General features: G+C 37.6%; 8 protein-coding genes across 8 annotated transcripts; 2 read left to right on the top strand and 6 right to left on the bottom strand. All coding sequences in view use genetic code 12, as the record gives it.

Annotated features, from left to right (window-relative positions):
* Nucleotides 1-69: 69 nt before the first annotated feature.
* On the bottom strand, nucleotides 70-1,809 carry I9W82_003594 (M20 family metallopeptidase; the record flags this gene model as incomplete). Its single annotated transcript, XM_067692576.1, has 1 exon — nucleotides 70-1,809. The coding sequence occupies one exon, from the start codon at nucleotides 1,807-1,809 to the stop codon at nucleotides 70-72; it is 1,740 nt and encodes a 579-aa protein (XP_067547992.1).
* Nucleotides 1,810-5,145: 3,336 nt separating this feature from the next.
* PGA54 (Pga54p) lies at nucleotides 5,146-6,243 on the top strand (the record flags this gene model as incomplete). Its single annotated transcript, XM_067692575.1, has 1 exon — nucleotides 5,146-6,243. One exon carries the CDS (start codon nucleotides 5,146-5,148, stop codon nucleotides 6,241-6,243), a length of 1,098 nt encoding a protein of 365 aa, XP_067547991.1.
* Nucleotides 6,244-6,873: 630 nt separating this feature from the next.
* On the top strand, nucleotides 6,874-9,450 carry I9W82_003592 (uncharacterized protein; the record flags this gene model as incomplete). Its single annotated transcript, XM_067692574.1, has 1 exon — nucleotides 6,874-9,450. The coding sequence occupies one exon, from the start codon at nucleotides 6,874-6,876 to the stop codon at nucleotides 9,448-9,450; it is 2,577 nt and encodes an 858-aa protein (XP_067547990.1).
* A 135-nt stretch (nucleotides 9,451-9,585) lies between these two features.
* I9W82_003591 (uncharacterized protein) lies at nucleotides 9,586-11,349 on the bottom strand (the record flags this gene model as incomplete). The annotated part of the gene is made up of 1 exon (XM_067692573.1): nucleotides 9,586-11,349. The coding sequence occupies one exon, from the start codon at nucleotides 11,347-11,349 to the stop codon at nucleotides 9,586-9,588; it is 1,764 nt and encodes a 587-aa protein (XP_067547989.1).
* A 742-nt stretch (nucleotides 11,350-12,091) lies between these two features.
* Nucleotides 12,092-12,757, bottom strand: I9W82_003590 (uncharacterized protein; the record flags this gene model as incomplete). The annotated part of the gene is made up of 1 exon (XM_067692572.1): nucleotides 12,092-12,757. The coding sequence occupies one exon, from the start codon at nucleotides 12,755-12,757 to the stop codon at nucleotides 12,092-12,094; it is 666 nt and encodes a 221-aa protein (XP_067547988.1).
* Nucleotides 12,758-12,991: 234 nt separating this feature from the next.
* Nucleotides 12,992-14,013, bottom strand: BGL2 (glucan 1,3-beta-glucosidase; the record flags this gene model as incomplete). The annotated part of the gene is made up of 2 exons (XM_067692570.1): nucleotides 12,992-13,855; nucleotides 13,951-14,013. 2 exons carry the CDS (start codon nucleotides 14,011-14,013, stop codon nucleotides 12,992-12,994), a joined length of 927 nt encoding a protein of 308 aa, XP_067547987.1.
* A 662-nt stretch (nucleotides 14,014-14,675) lies between these two features.
* I9W82_003588 (putative methyltransferase) lies at nucleotides 14,676-15,875 on the bottom strand (the record flags this gene model as incomplete). The annotated part of the gene is made up of 1 exon (XM_067692569.1): nucleotides 14,676-15,875. One exon carries the CDS (start codon nucleotides 15,873-15,875, stop codon nucleotides 14,676-14,678), a length of 1,200 nt encoding a protein of 399 aa, XP_067547986.1.
* Nucleotides 15,876-16,086: 211 nt separating this feature from the next.
* Nucleotides 16,087-17,469, bottom strand: BFR1 (Bfr1p; the record flags this gene model as incomplete). The annotated part of the gene is made up of 1 exon (XM_067692568.1): nucleotides 16,087-17,469. The coding sequence occupies one exon, from the start codon at nucleotides 17,467-17,469 to the stop codon at nucleotides 16,087-16,089; it is 1,383 nt and encodes a 460-aa protein (XP_067547985.1).
* Nucleotides 17,470-18,337: the final 868 nt, after the last annotated feature.

The following is an 18,337-nucleotide window of genomic DNA, read 5'->3' as shown; positions in this document are numbered from 1 at the left end:
GTTTTCTTATAGTGAAATTTATTGATCATATTTTTCTCTTCACATATTAATCTATACCTTTACATCGCCTCAATTATCTGCCTTTGCAGTATCAATAGCTTGCAAATACTCATAGAACCAAGCGTGCAACTGCAAATGTCCATCAAACTTTAATCTCTCATCAACAGAATGGACACCACTACCAATAAGAATATTGTACACGTAAAATGGTGAGTATCTGAAAATGTTTTTCGTCAAGTTCCAATAATATCTGGTATCGGTGTTACCTGACATGATAGCTGGAGCTGAAGCAATTGGATAAGTCAAGTTGGTGTAAACCAAGTCCTCAAATACATGTCTAGTGACTCCTGACAAGTACGACCAAACTGTATCATCAGTTGGTGTTAATGGAGCAGCCTCCAAACCGGAATTTCCAGTAATTTTAAATTCACCGGCATATGGTGTGACCTTTGGATCATATACTGTCTTGCCGAAAGCGGTCACTTTCAATCCGTGTCTTTTGGCAACTTCAATCACACGTTCAACAAAGTGGTGTTTGACAGCGGCGACGTTGGACTCGATAGCAACACGATGGTTGACTACTAATTTAGTATCCTCTGGTAAAGCATTGACTTTCTCACCACCCTTGATGATATCCAAAGCCTGTGATGTTCTAATGAGGTACTTTAATAATTTGCTTTCCGATATTTTAGCAACCAATTTTGAGTTTGCAAATTTATCAAATCCTGATCTCAATATGATCTTTTTAAACGACTTTGGAATCTTGTTGTTTGGATCATGGACAGCGACACATTGGAAATATTCAAAAATTGGATTCAGTTTAGTCAAGATTGGCTCATATGGGTCTTTTTCAATAATGTATCCCAACTCAGATACAATCCCAATTGAAGTATGGTCGGGAGGGACAGAAGAGTGACCACCAGGTGTAGCCAATTCAACATAGATGTCAATATATCCCTTTTCACCAGTACCTGGTGTGGCAATTATAGTACCGGTAAATGGGTCAGTGGTCAATCCTGGTCCTTCATCAATTACAGCATAAACTGAATCTTTACCCAACTTCTCTTCCAAGTATTTCCCAATAGAAGCAGCTCCACGGTATCCACTAGCTTCTTCATCGAATCCAAATGCGGCAATAATGGTTCTTTTTGGATTGTAACCTTGTTTAAGCAAGAGTTCAAAAGTTTCCAAAATTGCAATGACAACATTTTTACAATCAGAGACACCTCTTCCGTAGATGTAATCTCCATCGTAGTGTCCTTCAAATGGTGGGTAGGTCCATTGATCTAAGGAATCTTTTTGAACAGGCACAGTATCTTGATGAGCTGCCAACAAAATCGGCTTGAGATCTTTCTTTGAGCCTTTCCAAGTGTACACCAATCCATAAGTGTTGACAGTAGCAATATCCAAGTTTTCATAAACCAATGGGAACGTAGTTTGCAAATACTTGTGGAATTTCTTAAACTTGGCCCACACTTCAGGTGCTTCATCAACATCAGGTTGGTTGTCAAAAACTTGAGTGTCAATTTGAACAGCACCAGATAATCTTTGAATAGACTCTTTTCTATACTTTGAGCCATACAAGATATCCAATACTGTCGAATTGTCCTTGTAGAATGATGGGGGAGCAATTGAATCTTGCAAGGGGCAGATGTTGGAGTCTGGACCTGGGATTGGAGTAAGGGCAATCTTTAAATAACTGAATAAATTGGTGGAAAAGAAAACGACTAGCAAAATGACAAAAGTCAATCCTCCAACAATGGAGTATCTTCTCTTGCCTGAATCACCGTCCAATGGAAGACCAATCATGATACAGCGTCGATTGAAGAAGAAGAAAAAGAAGAAGTGAAAAAAAAAAAAAAATTTCGCCAAGTATTTAAGAAGTGTTGAATCTCTTTTATTTTATAGCTGTGGCTCGAAAATTGAGGTGGGGGCTTTACTCGTCTTGTTATCTTTTACTTCCTATTTGTAAGCGCGATACAAATTTTTTTGACTCGGGTCTGTCGCATATGCACAGTCCTAATTAGGAATGATAATTCCGCTCTGGGAACATCATTCGGCTGCGAAAAAAAAAAATAAAACGTACCATTAAGCATTGGCTCCTTAATAGGATATAAAGCAGCCACGTTGGAAACAAAGAATGGACATGACATGCAGCTTGACAAACCCTTTGGAGAATCATCGATATAGTACTTTCGACTAGCCTCAGCCTGAGAGAAATTGCATCTTTAAATTTGTAATGAATGAGTTTTTGAACTATCAGATGAGATAAATTGTATCTTTGCTTACTGAAGGGCACCGACACTGCCATTGATTGACTCTTTGTATCAAGCAATAAAACTTGAAGCTCTTGATCATTCTATTGAAGAAGATAAAATTTTGCCGTGTATGGACCGTTGGTAGTTGCTTCCTTGTAGTGGGATCTTTGAGTTCAAAGTGGCGGGCAGTAGTGGCATTGAGGCTGTGGGATAAATAGATCTAGACTGAAGACGCCAATAAGAGAGCCCGCCACAAGAAAAGAAGGCGGGATCAAGATCTTGCTAGATTTTGAAAAAAAAAAAGATATATATTTACAGAAGAAAAGTTTGAAAGTTTGCAAACTAGAACTTTCGAAGTGATCAGCAAGTTCTAGACCACGAATACTCTAAAATGAGTAGTGTAATACGACGTTGTACACCTTAAGTGAGCTTCTAGGTTTGAGCTAATCCCATTCCCTTGTAAGACGTAGCGTGGAGATTGAACACGACACAAAAAAAATGCACAATCTGTAGTCCATTATGGCCCCCTTTCGAAAATAATCGGTGGCTGAGTAGACAATAATGATCGATTGCTGCAACAGATTATGGAATACGATCCAATGAATACCAGAATTTCTCTAATTTGAAACATAAGAATTACGTGAAAAACCTTTCGTGTAGTAGTTATATTCGGGAATGCAGACAATAAGATCAATCATTGATCTTCTGTAAGGTTCTAGTACTTTTGGTTAAACAGCGTAGAGTTGCTTGACTAAATCAGACGCGTTAAATCTCGCACAGTCGTTAACTTTCACAAGGTCTCTCTCCTCGACAAGGTTGATTATCTGGAACATGCAATAGTGAGATTCATACACGCCGAAGATATCGACCTACAAAATGCGTGACGCAGGAATCCTAGAATGAGAATCGCGGGATCCCCTCGTACATCCGTACCCGTAATCATGCAAAAGAATCTTTGGTTTCTTTAAACAATAGATACCAAAGGACAATGAGAAGCAGCAGCTTTATAGTCACACGAATTTCAAAGCAAAATGCAAAAAACTGAGACGTGATTAGAGAATGGAGGACAAAACCAGTGTATACCGGAAATAACACAATTTCCGTTTGTTGTTGTTGTTGTTGTTGTTGTTGATTTAAGGGGTGGCTTCACGAATGCACGAGCGTGTATGGATCAGTGTTTAATTTCTTACGCCCTCTTTACTTCATTTGTAAGTGAAACTGTGTCTTTGACGTAGAACACATAGAAAAATGAATACGCAAGGCTTTGTTTAAGGACTGTTTGCCTAGTTAAGTAGAAAGTCTGGACCAAAGTTTTCCTACATTCTCACAGCATTGCCAATGTGAAAACTTTTATTTGCTTATACTTTATACCTAAGCATATGTGTGAATGTTACTAATTATATGTGCTTTTGTACATAATAGTCATATGTAAGAGCTAAAACTAGAGGAAAAGATTGGTGCTTTAAAAAGATTGTAAATCAGGAGGTATTGAGGAGAGCAGCTACGTGCAGCCCTTACTCTTCAAGATACGTTGATGATCGCCCTTGTTAATCTGTTACCTCTAATGGCATTAATGTAGGAGTGCTTCTTGGTCAATACACATATACATATATATACCTGATGATGATACAGTACCTATTGGTATTACCTTAGACGAGAGAGAGAGTGTGTTACACAAGAATACGCGTTATTTTTTTTTTACATCCTTACATCAATAGTTTAATGTAATAGACGAGAAACGCGAAATAAAAAAAAATAAAAACAATAAGGAACAAATATAAACATAAACAAAAAAAAAAGCACCTATAAATTACAATAAGATACTGCTATTAATTTCACAATAATATAATCAACCATATATATACACACACACAACAGTACTACACGAAATTTAGAAAAGAATAAGAGGAAAAGAGATATTACAGAGTCTATTGTACTCTATAAAACAAGGCTTTTTTTCTTTTTTTTTTTTTTTTTTTAGAAACACGCCAGTATTACGTGGAATACAATGATAACTTACTCGGTCAAAACACACCCTTTGTAATTGAGAGCCACGCCTCGAGGTAAATAAGTTGGATGTAAGAATTACGTCATTAAGAGTAAGAAATAATACATTGAAACATGTGTTGAGATAATAATGAGCCCCCCCTTAAATGTGTAATTACTTAAAATGTTTTGATTTCTGAAAGGAGTCTCATAATACAGAAATGTGTCAAAAGAAGCATTAAACAGTAGTTTAATCTGGCTAAATAATGTACGCCCAGAAAAATTCTGGTTAAAGTAAATAGCGGTTTTTTTTTCTAGGGTGTATACAATTTTGAACTATGATTGCAAAAGAAAATACACAAACATACATAGTTATAAAACGCCACAAAACAATTTGCAGCACAAAAGCTGCAACAGCTAAAAATGCTACTGCTACGCGCAAGGAGAACGAGAACCAAAATTTCGAGAAAATTACATTTGTGTTTGTCCTTTTGTTCTTTTATGTTTCTTGTGGATATGCAACAATGGGTTAAGTATAATCTTTTAGACGCCTTTTCTTGCTCTCCTTTGTTCTCCAACTAAGGTGATTTTGTAATGTTTTGGTATGCACCTTTAAAGCCTTAGTGTTGCTTTTATTTTTTATTTTTTTTATTTTTTTATTTTTTGACATGTTGGCCCTTTTAAAAAGTTCATCAATTCTCTCTTTTATTTTTACTTTTTCATATTCATCTTTTCCTATATCATTCAAGCTTACTGTCTCTTTAATATAACACCAACTATAGACATTCATTCCTTTTATATATTATAGTTTATATTAAAATCACCACCCAAAGTTTGAAAATAATTCACCATCAACAGATTTCACATACAAACAACTAAAACTACTACATCACGTTCAAGAATGCAATTTAAACCTTTGATTGCTTTGGCAATTGCCACTTCATTAGCTCAAGCAGCAGCACCACCTTTCCATTTCTACAAGAGATACGAAAATGCCACTGTCGTCCCATCTTCATCATCTGAAGCTTTAACTCCTTCATCTGAGGGAAGTTATGGTTACTCAGCTAGTGTTGTTCCAACTGGTGAATCAGCTGCTGCTTCATCAGCCGCTGCATCTTCATCACCATTGTCGTCTTCAAGTGACTCAGATGAATGGCTTACTTCAACAATTATCCAATATGTTACTGTTTCTGATGCTTCTACTACTCACACATCAGCTGCAAATACATTGACTACTACTTATCCAAAATCATCTTCACCAGCTGGAGATGCAAATGCAGCAGCTTCATCTTCATCTTCAAACGATGAATCTATCACTTCAACCATCCTTGAATATGTTACTTTGACTTCTGATAGTTCAACTTACACTTCAGCCACAAACACTGCAGTCACAACTGTAGCCAAAGGATCCAGCTCCAGTGACACTACTACTTCAACCATTACCTCCGTCGTCACCGTGACTGATGCAAATGGTTCTACTAAACTTTCTACTGAAACTGGCGCTACAACTGAAGCAGCTACTAATGGAGCAGGAACTGCTAATGCTGCCGCTGGCTCTCAAACTGTTGCTGCTGAATCTCAAGCTGCTACTGCTGCTGGATCTCAAACCGTTGCTGCTGAATCAGCTTTACCTTCTGAAACCAACAACGAAGCTTGTGTTGCATCAACCGTTACAGTTACAGTTACTGCAACCCCATCGACCACTCAAGCTCCAGCTGCCGCTACAGGTACTTCTTCATCTGGCGATGAAGACGTCACAGTTACAATCTCAACTGATGTTTTTGTTACTTCATACCCAATTCAAGCTGAATTTACAAACAGTGACACTACTACAACAATTACTTCGTTTGTTGATGTTACTCAAACCCAATTACACACTTTTACTTCATCCTTGAGTCACTACAACAATGCCACTGCTTCTACTGGTGGCGCTATTGTTCCAACTTATGGGTCTTCTGCTTATACCAACTCCACTGTTCCAGTAACTAGTGCTTGGTAAGGAGAAGCAGTCAGTATTTTACTACTGAGGTAGGTTAGAACTTGTTGATTAGTGCAATTTGCCGATGCTTTGCTTGCTTCAACTGGTAATTTAGTTGTTTTTTTATTATATATTATATACTTTTTTTTTTTTGGATACCTGTGATACTGATACATATATTTTGTTTAGAAACCATTGGTGTAGAGGCTCTACTTATTGAACTTAGGGCCCATATGTTACGGTACTTAGGTATTGCTTGATGACAGACGCGTGTCGATCTTCTGTTCTTTTTTGTTTTTTTTTTTTTTGATTGTTTATGACGTGTGGCTAGAAGATGTGTCACACAATTGTTTGAGATGCTTTTGAACACAGCCTGGTGGTGAATACGTATAAGGGTAGCAGTAGACACGCGTGATAGTTTTCTTGTTAAACACACACAAAGTGACGCGGTTAAAGAAAAAAACAAATACTGTAGTGTTTCTTATATGCACTACCCTCCACCCACACCAGAGCAAAAAAAAAATGAATACGAAAAATGACACTGACATTTTCAATCACATTATACATTGTGATACTCCAGTCTCATCACTAGAAGAGTCACATTACTAGCAAATCAAACTATCTACTACCACTACAGCAGAGCTAGCAGTAATGTCTACAAGCTCCTCCCCATTTAAACCATCGAATACACCAGTATACATTGATGACTCACTCTCACCAGTTAAGCTACCAACAAGGTCGCCAATGAAACCACCACCAAATAGACCATCGCAGCAAGGGACACCTTCAGCAGCAAAGGTTTCTATTGCAAGTCCATCCAAATCTGCAGCACAGCAACACGTTTTAAGACCACCGTATACTGAGAAAGCCAACAAAACTACATACTTGAACATTGGATCAGCTCATCGTCGGTCAACTATAGGTCCAGCCAAACGTACATTTTCATCAACAGAACGCCAAACGTTAAACCTCAAGCCACCTTCATCGTTGAATAAACTAGGTCTCCGTGGGTCAATCACATCACCATTGCATAAGAAACGGAAATCTGCCAATTTGAACAAGATTCAACAATCTGCTCAAGAGATTGAATTGTATATGAATCAGTTGAATGAGGATAGAGAAAAAAGGTTGAGGCAATCTGGACTTAGGTCGAGTATGTCCGAGGCAGACGAGTTGAGCTCGCCTATAAAGAGGAATACAATGCACCGTCAGTCCATGATGGAATTAGATGAGATAAGTGCACAGGAACCAGCGAAGGAAAAGCAGAGCGAAGTGGAAGAGGAAGCTGTGGTTGAGACCGATCCCAACTCGGATGAGAATATCGAAGTTGGAAGACGGGATGTTATTGACAATGTAAAAGAGTTTGAGGCCAATATAGATGACCTGCGTATGCGAAAGAGAAACCAACAAATTGATTCAGATTTCGTATTTAGTGAGACTGGTATGGTGGAAATAGATTCCAATATCTCTCATGAACCTTCTCATAATCCATTGTCAAGGTTGGTGAATGAACTGAGACGGGATAGATACTCAACAACAACACCAGATAGAATGACTGAGCCACAACCGCAAAGACCACACCCACATCATATAAAGCCTGCCACTATTGACACCGACCAAGGAGAAGAAGAAGAAGAAGAAGAAGAAGAAGAAGAAGAAGAAGAAGAAGTTGTTTTGAGCCCCTTGAGACATGATTTAGATAAAGTTGACGAATTTGAAGATGATGATCAAGGTGAAGTTAACTTGGAGGATGAACCAACAATGAATTTCCTAGATTCACCAAATTCAAGACCATTGTTCCCACTTACATATATTGAAAAAATACAATCTGATAATCAGAAGGAATTGGTACAGGTACAAGAGGAGCTTAAACAGCGAGATGCAAAAATTGAAGAATTGAGCGAGGAGTTGGCCAAGCAGCGAGAAGTGGAACATAAATTGAAACATGAACAAGAGCTAAATCAACTTCAATTGAGACAACTTGAACATAATGTTGCCTCATTGACTAAGCGCAATAAGATTTTCGAGTCGTCAAATTTGAGCTTTAAGCGTAAATTGATTGATTACAAGATTACCGTTAATGAAGTGGAAGAAACGAATCGTGCATTGAGTAGAAGAAATGACGAGTTGGATAACAAGTTGACCAAGCTTCAAAATGAACATAGTGAGATGCAAAAAAAGCATATTGAGTTTACTATGAAGGTTGATGATTTCGAAAATGTTAAATTACGACTTGTTAATGAAAAGCAAGAATTGGTGGAAAAATTGGAAAGTCTTGAACAGGAATATGAAAGCAAGATTGACCACTTGGAGGAGAGTATAAAGCTACTAGAACTGTCTGATAGAGAGTTACGACTGACCAATAATGACCTCAAGGCTAAACTTGAAGTTTCTGAAAGGCAAACTGAGCAGTTGCAAAAAGAAAAGGAGAAATTACTGGCCAAGATTGACGAAAACCAAGACCTTATCACCGATTTAGACCATTTGATTGAAACTCATAAACAGGATTACGAAAAGGAGGTTGAAGAGTTGAGGATTAAACATGATAAGGAAGTTGCAGCGTTGTCAAAGGAATTACACTCTGTTCAGGATAGTGATGCTAATCATAAGGCTTTGGTCAAAGATCTAACACAAAAACTCGACACAAAGTCCTCTCAACTCAACCAACTCAAAACCCAATTTGACCTGCAGGCAAGTGAATTGGAAAAAGTCACTGCAGAGAAAGATCATCTTGAATACAAACTCGCATTGCTTCAAAATGTTGAATCCGACAAAAATCGTATTGAATCGGAATTGATTGATTTGAAAACTAAACATGAGACTGATTTATTAACTAAAGAGGATGAAATATACAATCTCACTACGAAACATAGTCGTATACAAACTGAAAATCATCAACTTCAATCAAAAATTACTGACTTGGAAACACAACTGGCGACACAATCACAAATTATAACCGCTAAGGAATCTGACATATCTACCTACAAGGCGGAAATTGACAAGTTACTCGATGCGATAACCACACTCAATCAAGATGTTGCTGCTCGTGACTCACGAGTATCGCAATTACGTCAAGAGGTGGAGGCGATGAAGTTGAATCATGAAAAGGAGCTCAAGTTGCAAGAGGATAAGTTGGTCAAGTATCTACATCAGGAGTATGCTAAGAAACACACGTCAAAGATGAGGGAATTGAAGGAGTATTACGAGGATAAGTTGAAGCGTGCATAGAAAGTAGATTGTATAAATCATACAGTTTTTTTTTTTAATTACGATGGAAAGCTGAAGTAGCTAGAAACTTGATCATTCTATAGAATAGTATAAATCTATATAAACGAGCTGAATATTTAATATCTTCCAGTCTCTTCAAATATGATTGTGTGACATCATCATTTCAATATTGGAAACTTGATTAGACAACTGGTAAACCAACTCATCCTTCAATTGTTCTCTATCTCCAATATCAACATACTCTTTTCTTCCTCTTATCAACCAATCAGCACAGCAAATAATCAAGATAATTCCAAGCACCGCCGATGAATAATTCATATTTCCTCCACTAACAGGCATAACCGAGGGGAAATTGTAAAAAACCGTGGCGAAAACAGTCCATGCAACAAGCACCAAATTGCAAGTCAAACCCACATGATATTTCCGCAACCAAAATGGACCATGTTTGATTGTATTCCTTTTTGGAATTAGACACAAAGTGGGGATAACGTATGACAACAAGAGTAGCACCACAGAAGAGACCAAGATTGAATTGAATGCATTTGAAGAACCCAAATAGATGCATCCAATGACTCCAGCTCCAAAACATGAAACCAAGTGAGCATTGACTGTTGTACCTGTCTTGGCATTGATCCTTGACCAGTATTTCGAAAATGGCAATCCATTGTCTCTTGAAAAACTCCAGCATATTCTAGCTTGCCAAGTATGACAACCGATTCCACAGCCAATAGCAGTAACCACAATAAGCATCTCAAGGCCAGTAGCAGCGGCTTTTGAAGCGGTACTTTGATAAAAAATGTCCATGATGGGAACACCAGTTGCTGAATTCAAGATTGTTGATAAGTCAGTTATACAAAAGAAGACGGCAACACAAAAGGTAAAAGCCGTCACAAATCCCACGATCACGGTACCGATTATTGCTTTTGGGATTTGCACAGCTGGGTCCAAGGACTCCTCTGCAATGTGGGTTGCAGCATCAAGGCAGGAGAAGCTCCAATTGGGATTGATGAGTCCCACAATGAATGCAATGCCAGCAGAATTCCAGCCTGTCCCATTGCTGAAATCAACAAAAACAAATTCAGGAGTGGCAAACTCTCCTTTGTGCATTGCCAACACCGTTATCATGATAATAACAAAGGAGCCCAAGGAGATCCAGAGTGTTCCAGATGATATAAATGGTAATGGACGTTCATAGATGTTGAATAAAGCCATTATAACGTTGAAGGCTTCGTAAACAATAAACACGGCCCATCTTGGAACTGTCGCATCTGGGTGAAACAAAACATACATGCCAGTGACTGCAGTAGCAATGGTGAATAGGACACTAGCCGAAGTAAACATAGCACCCGTCCATGAAAGAACACCAGTGACATAAGCAAGCAATCTCGAGTATCTAGGTGGAGCCAATTGCATAGTCCAATAAATCTGACCCGCAGCAGTGGGGAAAGCCGATGCCATTTCGCTTAAAGTGATTGCGATACACGTTGCTGCACTTGCGACAATAATGATTCCATAGATGATCATCATGGGTCCACCTGAACTAATTCCAGCAACTAATGAACCACTGATTCCAAACCATGAGTTGGTGATGCCGAACCCAATACCCAACAATGAAATCAAACTAAAGTTTCTTCTTAATTCAGGAGCGTAGCCCGTCTCGGTTGAAAATTCCAAATTTGCTTGAGCTTCATGTAGTAACTTCGAAGTACCCTTTTTTTCATCATCAGTTGCGGCGGCACCATTGGCGGTCATTGCTAATGAGTCCAAGTTTCTCACATTTGTTGGTTGGTAAATTAACCGGTTGGATAAATGGGTGTTGATGATTTCACCATGGTCGATACTGGTTCTTTGATGTGCTTGAAATGATATTGAGTCCTTTTTCTCGATTGAATTTGTCATGGTGGTCAAATATGGGCGGGGGCCTTATAGCTTGTCAAAAGTTGGCGAAAAATTGGTGGACTCAAGCAAAGGGCGGTATGGATTGTATATATTTAGAACGGTAAATGCTTTGAAAAGAGCTTTGTGACCAGGGCCCAGTGCCCCGATCTGTCATTGTTAATTTTGCATAATTGCAGCATATTATCTGCTTTATCTTTTTTTTTAATGTGTCAAATTACCATATCTACAAGTCTTATCAGAAATCTCCAAGTTTTTCCCAATTTGTGCAAAGTATTCATGCAGTGACACAAAAAGCGTTTAATCTTAATATGAGACACATGCGAGATGTATTACTACAACTGTAACACAACCACAAAAACGTGCCAACTGTTATAATAAACATTTATTTGAAAAGGAGGAGGAATTAAGGACGGCTATTTAGGGAGGCGGTGTTTCTTTTTATCCGCGTTATTTACTTAATTCCGGTAGCGAAATTCATTGTATGTGTATTTTCTTTAAAAAATAATCTCGCAATTGAATGCACACCTGAAATTTATCTACTAGTGAGTAACAGAGATGGTTTGAAACAAAAATGTGACTTGCTTCTCACTTGAGGTTATTTTTATCCTTTGCAACATCTTATTAAATAGACTGATTTTAAATACTAGTATATACCAGTCTGAAAAATTGCTCTTTTTTTGCACCCAAATTGATACCAAAAAGAAGTTCACAATTACCAAACCTCCCCTTCTCTTTTAGTTTTTTACACATCAACATAAACCTTCTTCTTCTTTGTGATCCTACCCCTAGGCAACATCTCCACATCCCTCGACTTCAACCACATCCAAACTTTACGCCCACTTTCACCAAATTCATCATACAAAATCAAACTCCAATTATCAACATACTTATCATACTGATAAACACCACTCCATGTTTGTTTGTAATCACATTTGTATCGTTGATAAGTCAGTGTACCTTCATCTACACAAGGATCACTTAGTAATTGACGTGAATCATGAGGGATGGACTCGAGGAGGATTGTAAATTGACCATCATTGTCTGCTTTACTCTTCTTGTTCTTCTTCTTATTGTTCTTCTTACCTTTCCCTTTTTGATCTCTATGAGGTTTGATTTTGATCTTGCCATGATGCCAAATCAATTCAGCACTAGGACAAGAATGGTTCTGAGGATTAGCCGTGACGAGATACTGGGCAGTTTCATAAGTCATTGACTCCAAATCAAATGAATAGGAAAGACCTGGCTGCGTTGGCTCAATAAGGTATTCCTTATCTGGTTGAAAAAATTTGGGACCGGTGATTACTGATTGACTTTGGGTTTGCCATGTGCCGTGGATGTTTGGTGGATGAAATTTGGATGATGATGTGATTGAGAGGAGAGTTAGTAAGGTTATAGTTAAGCGGATCATTATTGGCCCTGGAAGTAGAGTAGAAGTGTAAAATCTGAATCTCAATCCATTTTCAACAGTTTTTACGTTTTAGGAATGTGCACCCCATTTTTGCAACCTTTTTCGTTATACCTTCTTTCTTTTTATTTTTTTTAAAAACAATCTCTAAATACCTATATAATGTTATTAGCAACGACGAATGAAAACATAAAAGCAAATCCGCTTTATATAACTTTTTCTTTTTATTTATTTCTTTTAATCAAAATTACAGTTAATCTCATACTTCAACTTGTTATTAGCATCCCAAACACCCCAGTGCTTTTCAACATCATTAATACCGGAGGTGTCTGGCTTCCAAGCTTCATCAATGGCTTCAAATACAGCAACATTGACACCCCAACCTCTCATTGCACAAATGGCATTTTGCCAAAAGTTTTTGGCATTTTCAACACCTGGTTGAGAGCTTTCAAAGTTTGATCCATCAGTTGGCCATCCAGTTTCACCAACCCAGAATTCAATATCGGTTGATCCCTTGACAGTTTGGATGGTTTGTAAAGCTTGCATAATGTCATCAAAGAAGGAGTAGGAAGCGTTTTGGTTGGTTTGTCCTTGCCAGTATGAAAAGGCGTTTGCGTAAACGACATCGGCAGTTTGAATAGCTGGCTTAGCACCACCATCAACCAAGACATTCCATGAGTCAACAGTTCCAACTGGGACACTTGAATATGAGTTTCCATCCTTATCTTTGATGTCTTTGACAAGATCTTTAATGTCGTTAATTTTATCAGATAATTGATCAGCAGTCAAGTCGTTTCTATAAAGAGCTTCTGAACCAACAAGGAAAATTTTGATTGTTGAGGTTGAGATTTGGGTCAAGTATTGTTGCAATGCTTGTTTTTCAGCTTCAAAATGAGAATCATCGGTTGGCCAGATTCCCAACATGATTTGGAAACCTTCAGCTTCAGCTGCTGGACCCAAGTTTTGTAAAGTGTTGCAATCAGAGACTGCATAAGTTTTGATGATTTTAGATGAACCACTGATTAATTCCAAGTCAGACTTGAATTCATCAACAGTTTTACAGTTTCCTGAGTTATCTTTAACACCCAAGTTGAATGCAAGCTAGAGAGAGCTAGTTAGTATTGTGATCAAGAAAGGCCAGGACCAGGCCACAGTGGCTCTCTGGTGGCTTAGACTAGGGTTATTATTATACATACATCACCAATGGCATTTGCAGTAGCAAGACCTGCTACTAAAGCTGATAATAAGTTGAATTGCATGATGGATGTAGCGAGTGTAACGGGTTGTAGAAGTAATAGGGGTATCAGTTGTATAACTCTGTTAAAGAAAGAAAGAAAGAGTATATAAAACTGAGTTTTGAGTTGCAAGATTTTATGTTTTTGTTTGTATTGCGTCGGTGCAATATTGTCTAATGATGTTCATTCCCATTCTTTTTTTCTTTTTCTTTTTTTCTACTGTGCTACTGCTACTGTCTGTTGTTAAATTGTGCTATAGTACACTACCCCAATTTATTAATAAAAATTGTACCTATATACAGGATTATTACCTATTTAAGACAATTGTCGGATCAAAAGGGAAAATTCACAAACAAACACACAAATGACAACAACAGCCGATACACATTATAACTATGTATGTTTGGATGTAAAATTTATTTGTTTTATTAAAGAATCTTTTTGAAAGGAGGGAAAAAAGAGTTCTAGATTCACATAGACCCTTTATTATTCTTACAAGACTAGACGGACCAGTAAAAACATCCTACCTGTAAGCAAAAAAGACATAAATGCGCTTGAAAGCAGTGTACTGTAGCATGAGCTGAGAGATTTTGAAAAGAGAACTTTAAGTCTAGATCAGAGCCAGAAGCGGCCAGCCCATTTATTATAACACATTATCGTCTCACTCTAGAAAAACTGTCCTCTTTCTATTGCAACTTTGTCAATGCAACTAAAATTGCATCTTCGATTTTGCAACCTTTAGGAATATCCAATCTATAGTCAAACAATTTCAGTACACTATCCAACCCTTCAAATATCGTGTCTTTAGCTTCATCGTGTAGGAAATTCCTTTGAATTGTGCCGTAGTTGCCCAAAATCACCAACACATTATCCACATCACTCTTTTCTTTAAGCAGTGGCACATCTTTCACAGTTTCATCCCACTTGTCAAAATAATCATCACAATTGACAAATATCGTTTGATTATACCCATCAGCCACAGGAGATCCTGTAAACACCTTATTGAACTGCACATCATTCACCATTCTCACATGATATCCAAATGACAGCTTGTGTCCATTGACACCATACGCCTGCTTGGCACTAACTATAGTCTTGTTTCGTACATCAACCGTAACTCGCGAATACACTGGTAACTCTCTAGCAATTTCCAATTGCATAGCTTCTGATTCGCCAATATTGACATATTTACTTACCGTAACCTTATGTGGAGGTGGGACCAACTTGCTACTTGTCTTGGATTTGATTTTAGGAGTGGCACGAGGGATAATTATACCTTCTTTATAATGCTCATGTACATTGTTGTTTTGCATAAATGGTAAGTTGGGAATCTTGGGTAATTTGAATGCATATTTGAATTTAGGCAAAATGGAGGAAAATTTGGGGTTTAATCGGGGCAGAAACATGGTTTTGATGAGGTAGGGTGGAGTAATGAAGAATTGTAATAGACTAGCTAATAACAATGCATCATCTATTTCATCATTGACAATGGCATCATCTTTGGACTCAGTAGTAGATGTAGTAGTAGAGACAATGGGGGAAGAGCTTGTACCTTCATCATCATCATCCCCAAACACAACCTTCTTCCCACCACTTGAACCAACTTCAATCTTTTCACCTTCACTCGTAGGCCCAGCCACCACTTGCTCATTTTCCTCCTTCTCCTTTAAAACAATAATCTCAGCCACATCATAAATTAAACTAGCTTTAGCAATCTGATACGCAATCATTGTCTTTTGTTGTAAATTGTAGGCATTCTTGGATGATATTACACTCGATGGGATACATATTGATACTGATGTGGTTGGTTGCTGTTTTGTAGGTTTCTTAGTTGGCTTAGGCTCCTGTGAGGCTGCGCCATTGTCCTCTGATTTCCTTTTCGCCATAGCTGCTATGTCAAATAGGTGGTTCTATTCAAGACCTGATTTTTCAGATGCTCATCAGGCAAAAAAAAAAGTAGTGTTTCTTGCGCTACCAATTACAGAAGAATGATAATTTTGCAACCTCAATACATAAAACTATTACACAGCGTCAATAAGTATGCTATTTTTTATGACTACTTTATAGAACCATTCTATTATACAAGCTTCAGCTCCTTTACTCTTGATCCTCCTCATCCTCCTCATCATCTTCAAAATCTTCCTCTTTAAACTTGGCAATCTTGGCTTGAGCCCTTTCAATATTAACCTTAGTTTGTTCTTCTTGCTTCTCTTGCAATGCTTCCAAAGTTTCTTTCAAAGTCTTGATAGTTTCAGCAACATCTTCCTCTTTCAATGGATAAGGAATGGTCAAATCACTCAAAGCAACAATAATTTCTGGTGCAACAGTGAAATTCTTTTTATGGTGTTTCTTTGCAGCTTTCCCCTTCTTCTTGGTTCCAGTAAAGAAATCATCTTGTTCCTTCTTAACAATGACCAAATCTTCAGGAAACTCAATGACTCTAGCCTGGTTCTTGGTGGTGGATGGGATAGCAGATGAGCCATTGGTTGATGATGCAGTTTTTGTAGCTGGCTTGACATAAGATGGGTCAAAGTAACTCAACAAGTTATGAATAGAGTTAATCTCCTCAGTGAAAGCGGGAATTGAAGCATCAGCCAATTCTTGTTCAGCTCTTTGTTTCAACTTAGCTTGTTTTCTTTCAGCTTGTTGAGCCTTGTATTCTTCATCTCTCTTAAGTTTTTCTTGCTCCATTTGTTTTTTGAAATTTTCAAACTTGGCATCAAAATCACTTCTCAATTTTCTAATTTCATCATACTTGGCATCTTTTTGCTTCTTGATTTCTGATCTTTGATCATAAATCTTGTTTCTTTTGCTAATAACTGATTTATTAGATTCATTAATTTCATCCAATTTCTTTTGAATAGTTTCAAATTGAGCTTGAACTTCCTTATTATGGGTTCCTTGCAACTTCTTCTTCAATTCAGCAATTTTCTCCTTATCTTGATCAATCAAAGTTTGAATCTTTTCAATTGATCCAAAATCTTTACGCAACTTACGCAATGCACTCATTTCCTTAACATATCTTCTTTCATCAGCCAATTTCAAATTTCCCGCATCAATAGCCTTATCCAAAGAGTCAATTCTAGCGTCAATTTCACCAACGGTCTTGAAACTGTTTTTCGAAGTTTGTTGTTGAATTTCAGCAATCTTCTTCTTCATTGAAGCATCAATGGATTTGATTTGATCATTGATATTGTTTCTTTCATTCTTGGCTGATGATTGTTTAGAAATCAACACTTTTAATTCAGCTTGTAATTTGTTTCTTTCATCCATGACTTTTTGATCAATTTGTAATTTTTGAATTTGAGCATTCAATTCATTATTGGTTAAATCCAACTTCTTGATCTCCTTCTTTAAGGATTCAACTTCTTCCTTCATGGCTTTATCATCTGGACGTTTGATGAATTTTCTTTGAGTGGAGGACGAAGATGACGAAGAAGATGGGACTGCCTTAGCAGTGGATGAAGAATCGGCAGACATTTTTTAAAACAAAGTGGGAAATGACAGACACAGAACTGGAAAAATAACAGAGGAGAGTATGCAAATGGACGGTTCAGCCAATGAGCTATTGGACTAGTCGTGTATAGGTGTGTGCTTTGATCTGGTAAACCTTTTGATAGATTTTTTTTTCGTTTGTTTGTTACGTGGAATTTTGTTGAAAAATTTTCAAAGTACATGTACTGCATATAAATTTGACACCAAAAGTGCGGCTCACTGTTGCAAAAAAAGGGTTTACATTCTAATACATTTGGACTAGACTTGTCCGAATAAATAAGACATGTGGTAAAGTCTATTAAGCTATAATTTTAAAGAGTAATTGGACCTTAATGTAGAGAACAAGTAGAGCTAACACTTTGCTATTGAGAATATAATGTACCAAGCTAAACGACAAGCACGCTACCAGAAGTTGCAGAATGGATATACCGATAAGTCCTCTCCCATTTATACATAGTTTTAATTTAGCAATACCAAAAGATGGTTACGGACTGGCTCATAAATTATTGTGGTTAATACATCAATCTCATCTCCCGTCCTGCTCAGTACCACACGCAACTTCTTTCCCGATGTATTTGAAACAAACTTCCACCGGAAACAATCACGCACAAACCAGTTTCTTTATGAAAAACCGTCACCGATATACTTACTCATAAGAAGTTATATATTTTTTTGACGTTTGCAGGATATGGTAACGAGTGGATCGTTTTCAAAAAAAAAGGTCAGATAATTATGTCGAATTGGGGTAATTGGTATTAAAGGAACTCTCACGACACTTCCCACTAAAGAACCAGGGATCACCAAACAAAACTTATTGAGTGGCAGTGCAGTGACATCAAAAGACCATGACCTA

Source organism: Candida metapsilosis (genome assembly GCF_017655625.1).
Source record: "Candida metapsilosis strain BP57 chromosome Unknown scaffold4, whole genome shotgun sequence".
In the NCBI taxonomy this organism is placed as follows: domain Eukaryota; kingdom Fungi; phylum Ascomycota; class Pichiomycetes; order Serinales; family Debaryomycetaceae; genus Lodderomyces; species Lodderomyces metapsilosis.
Note: the sequence above shows the minus strand (reverse complement) of the source record. Positions and strands in the feature narration are given on the sequence as shown.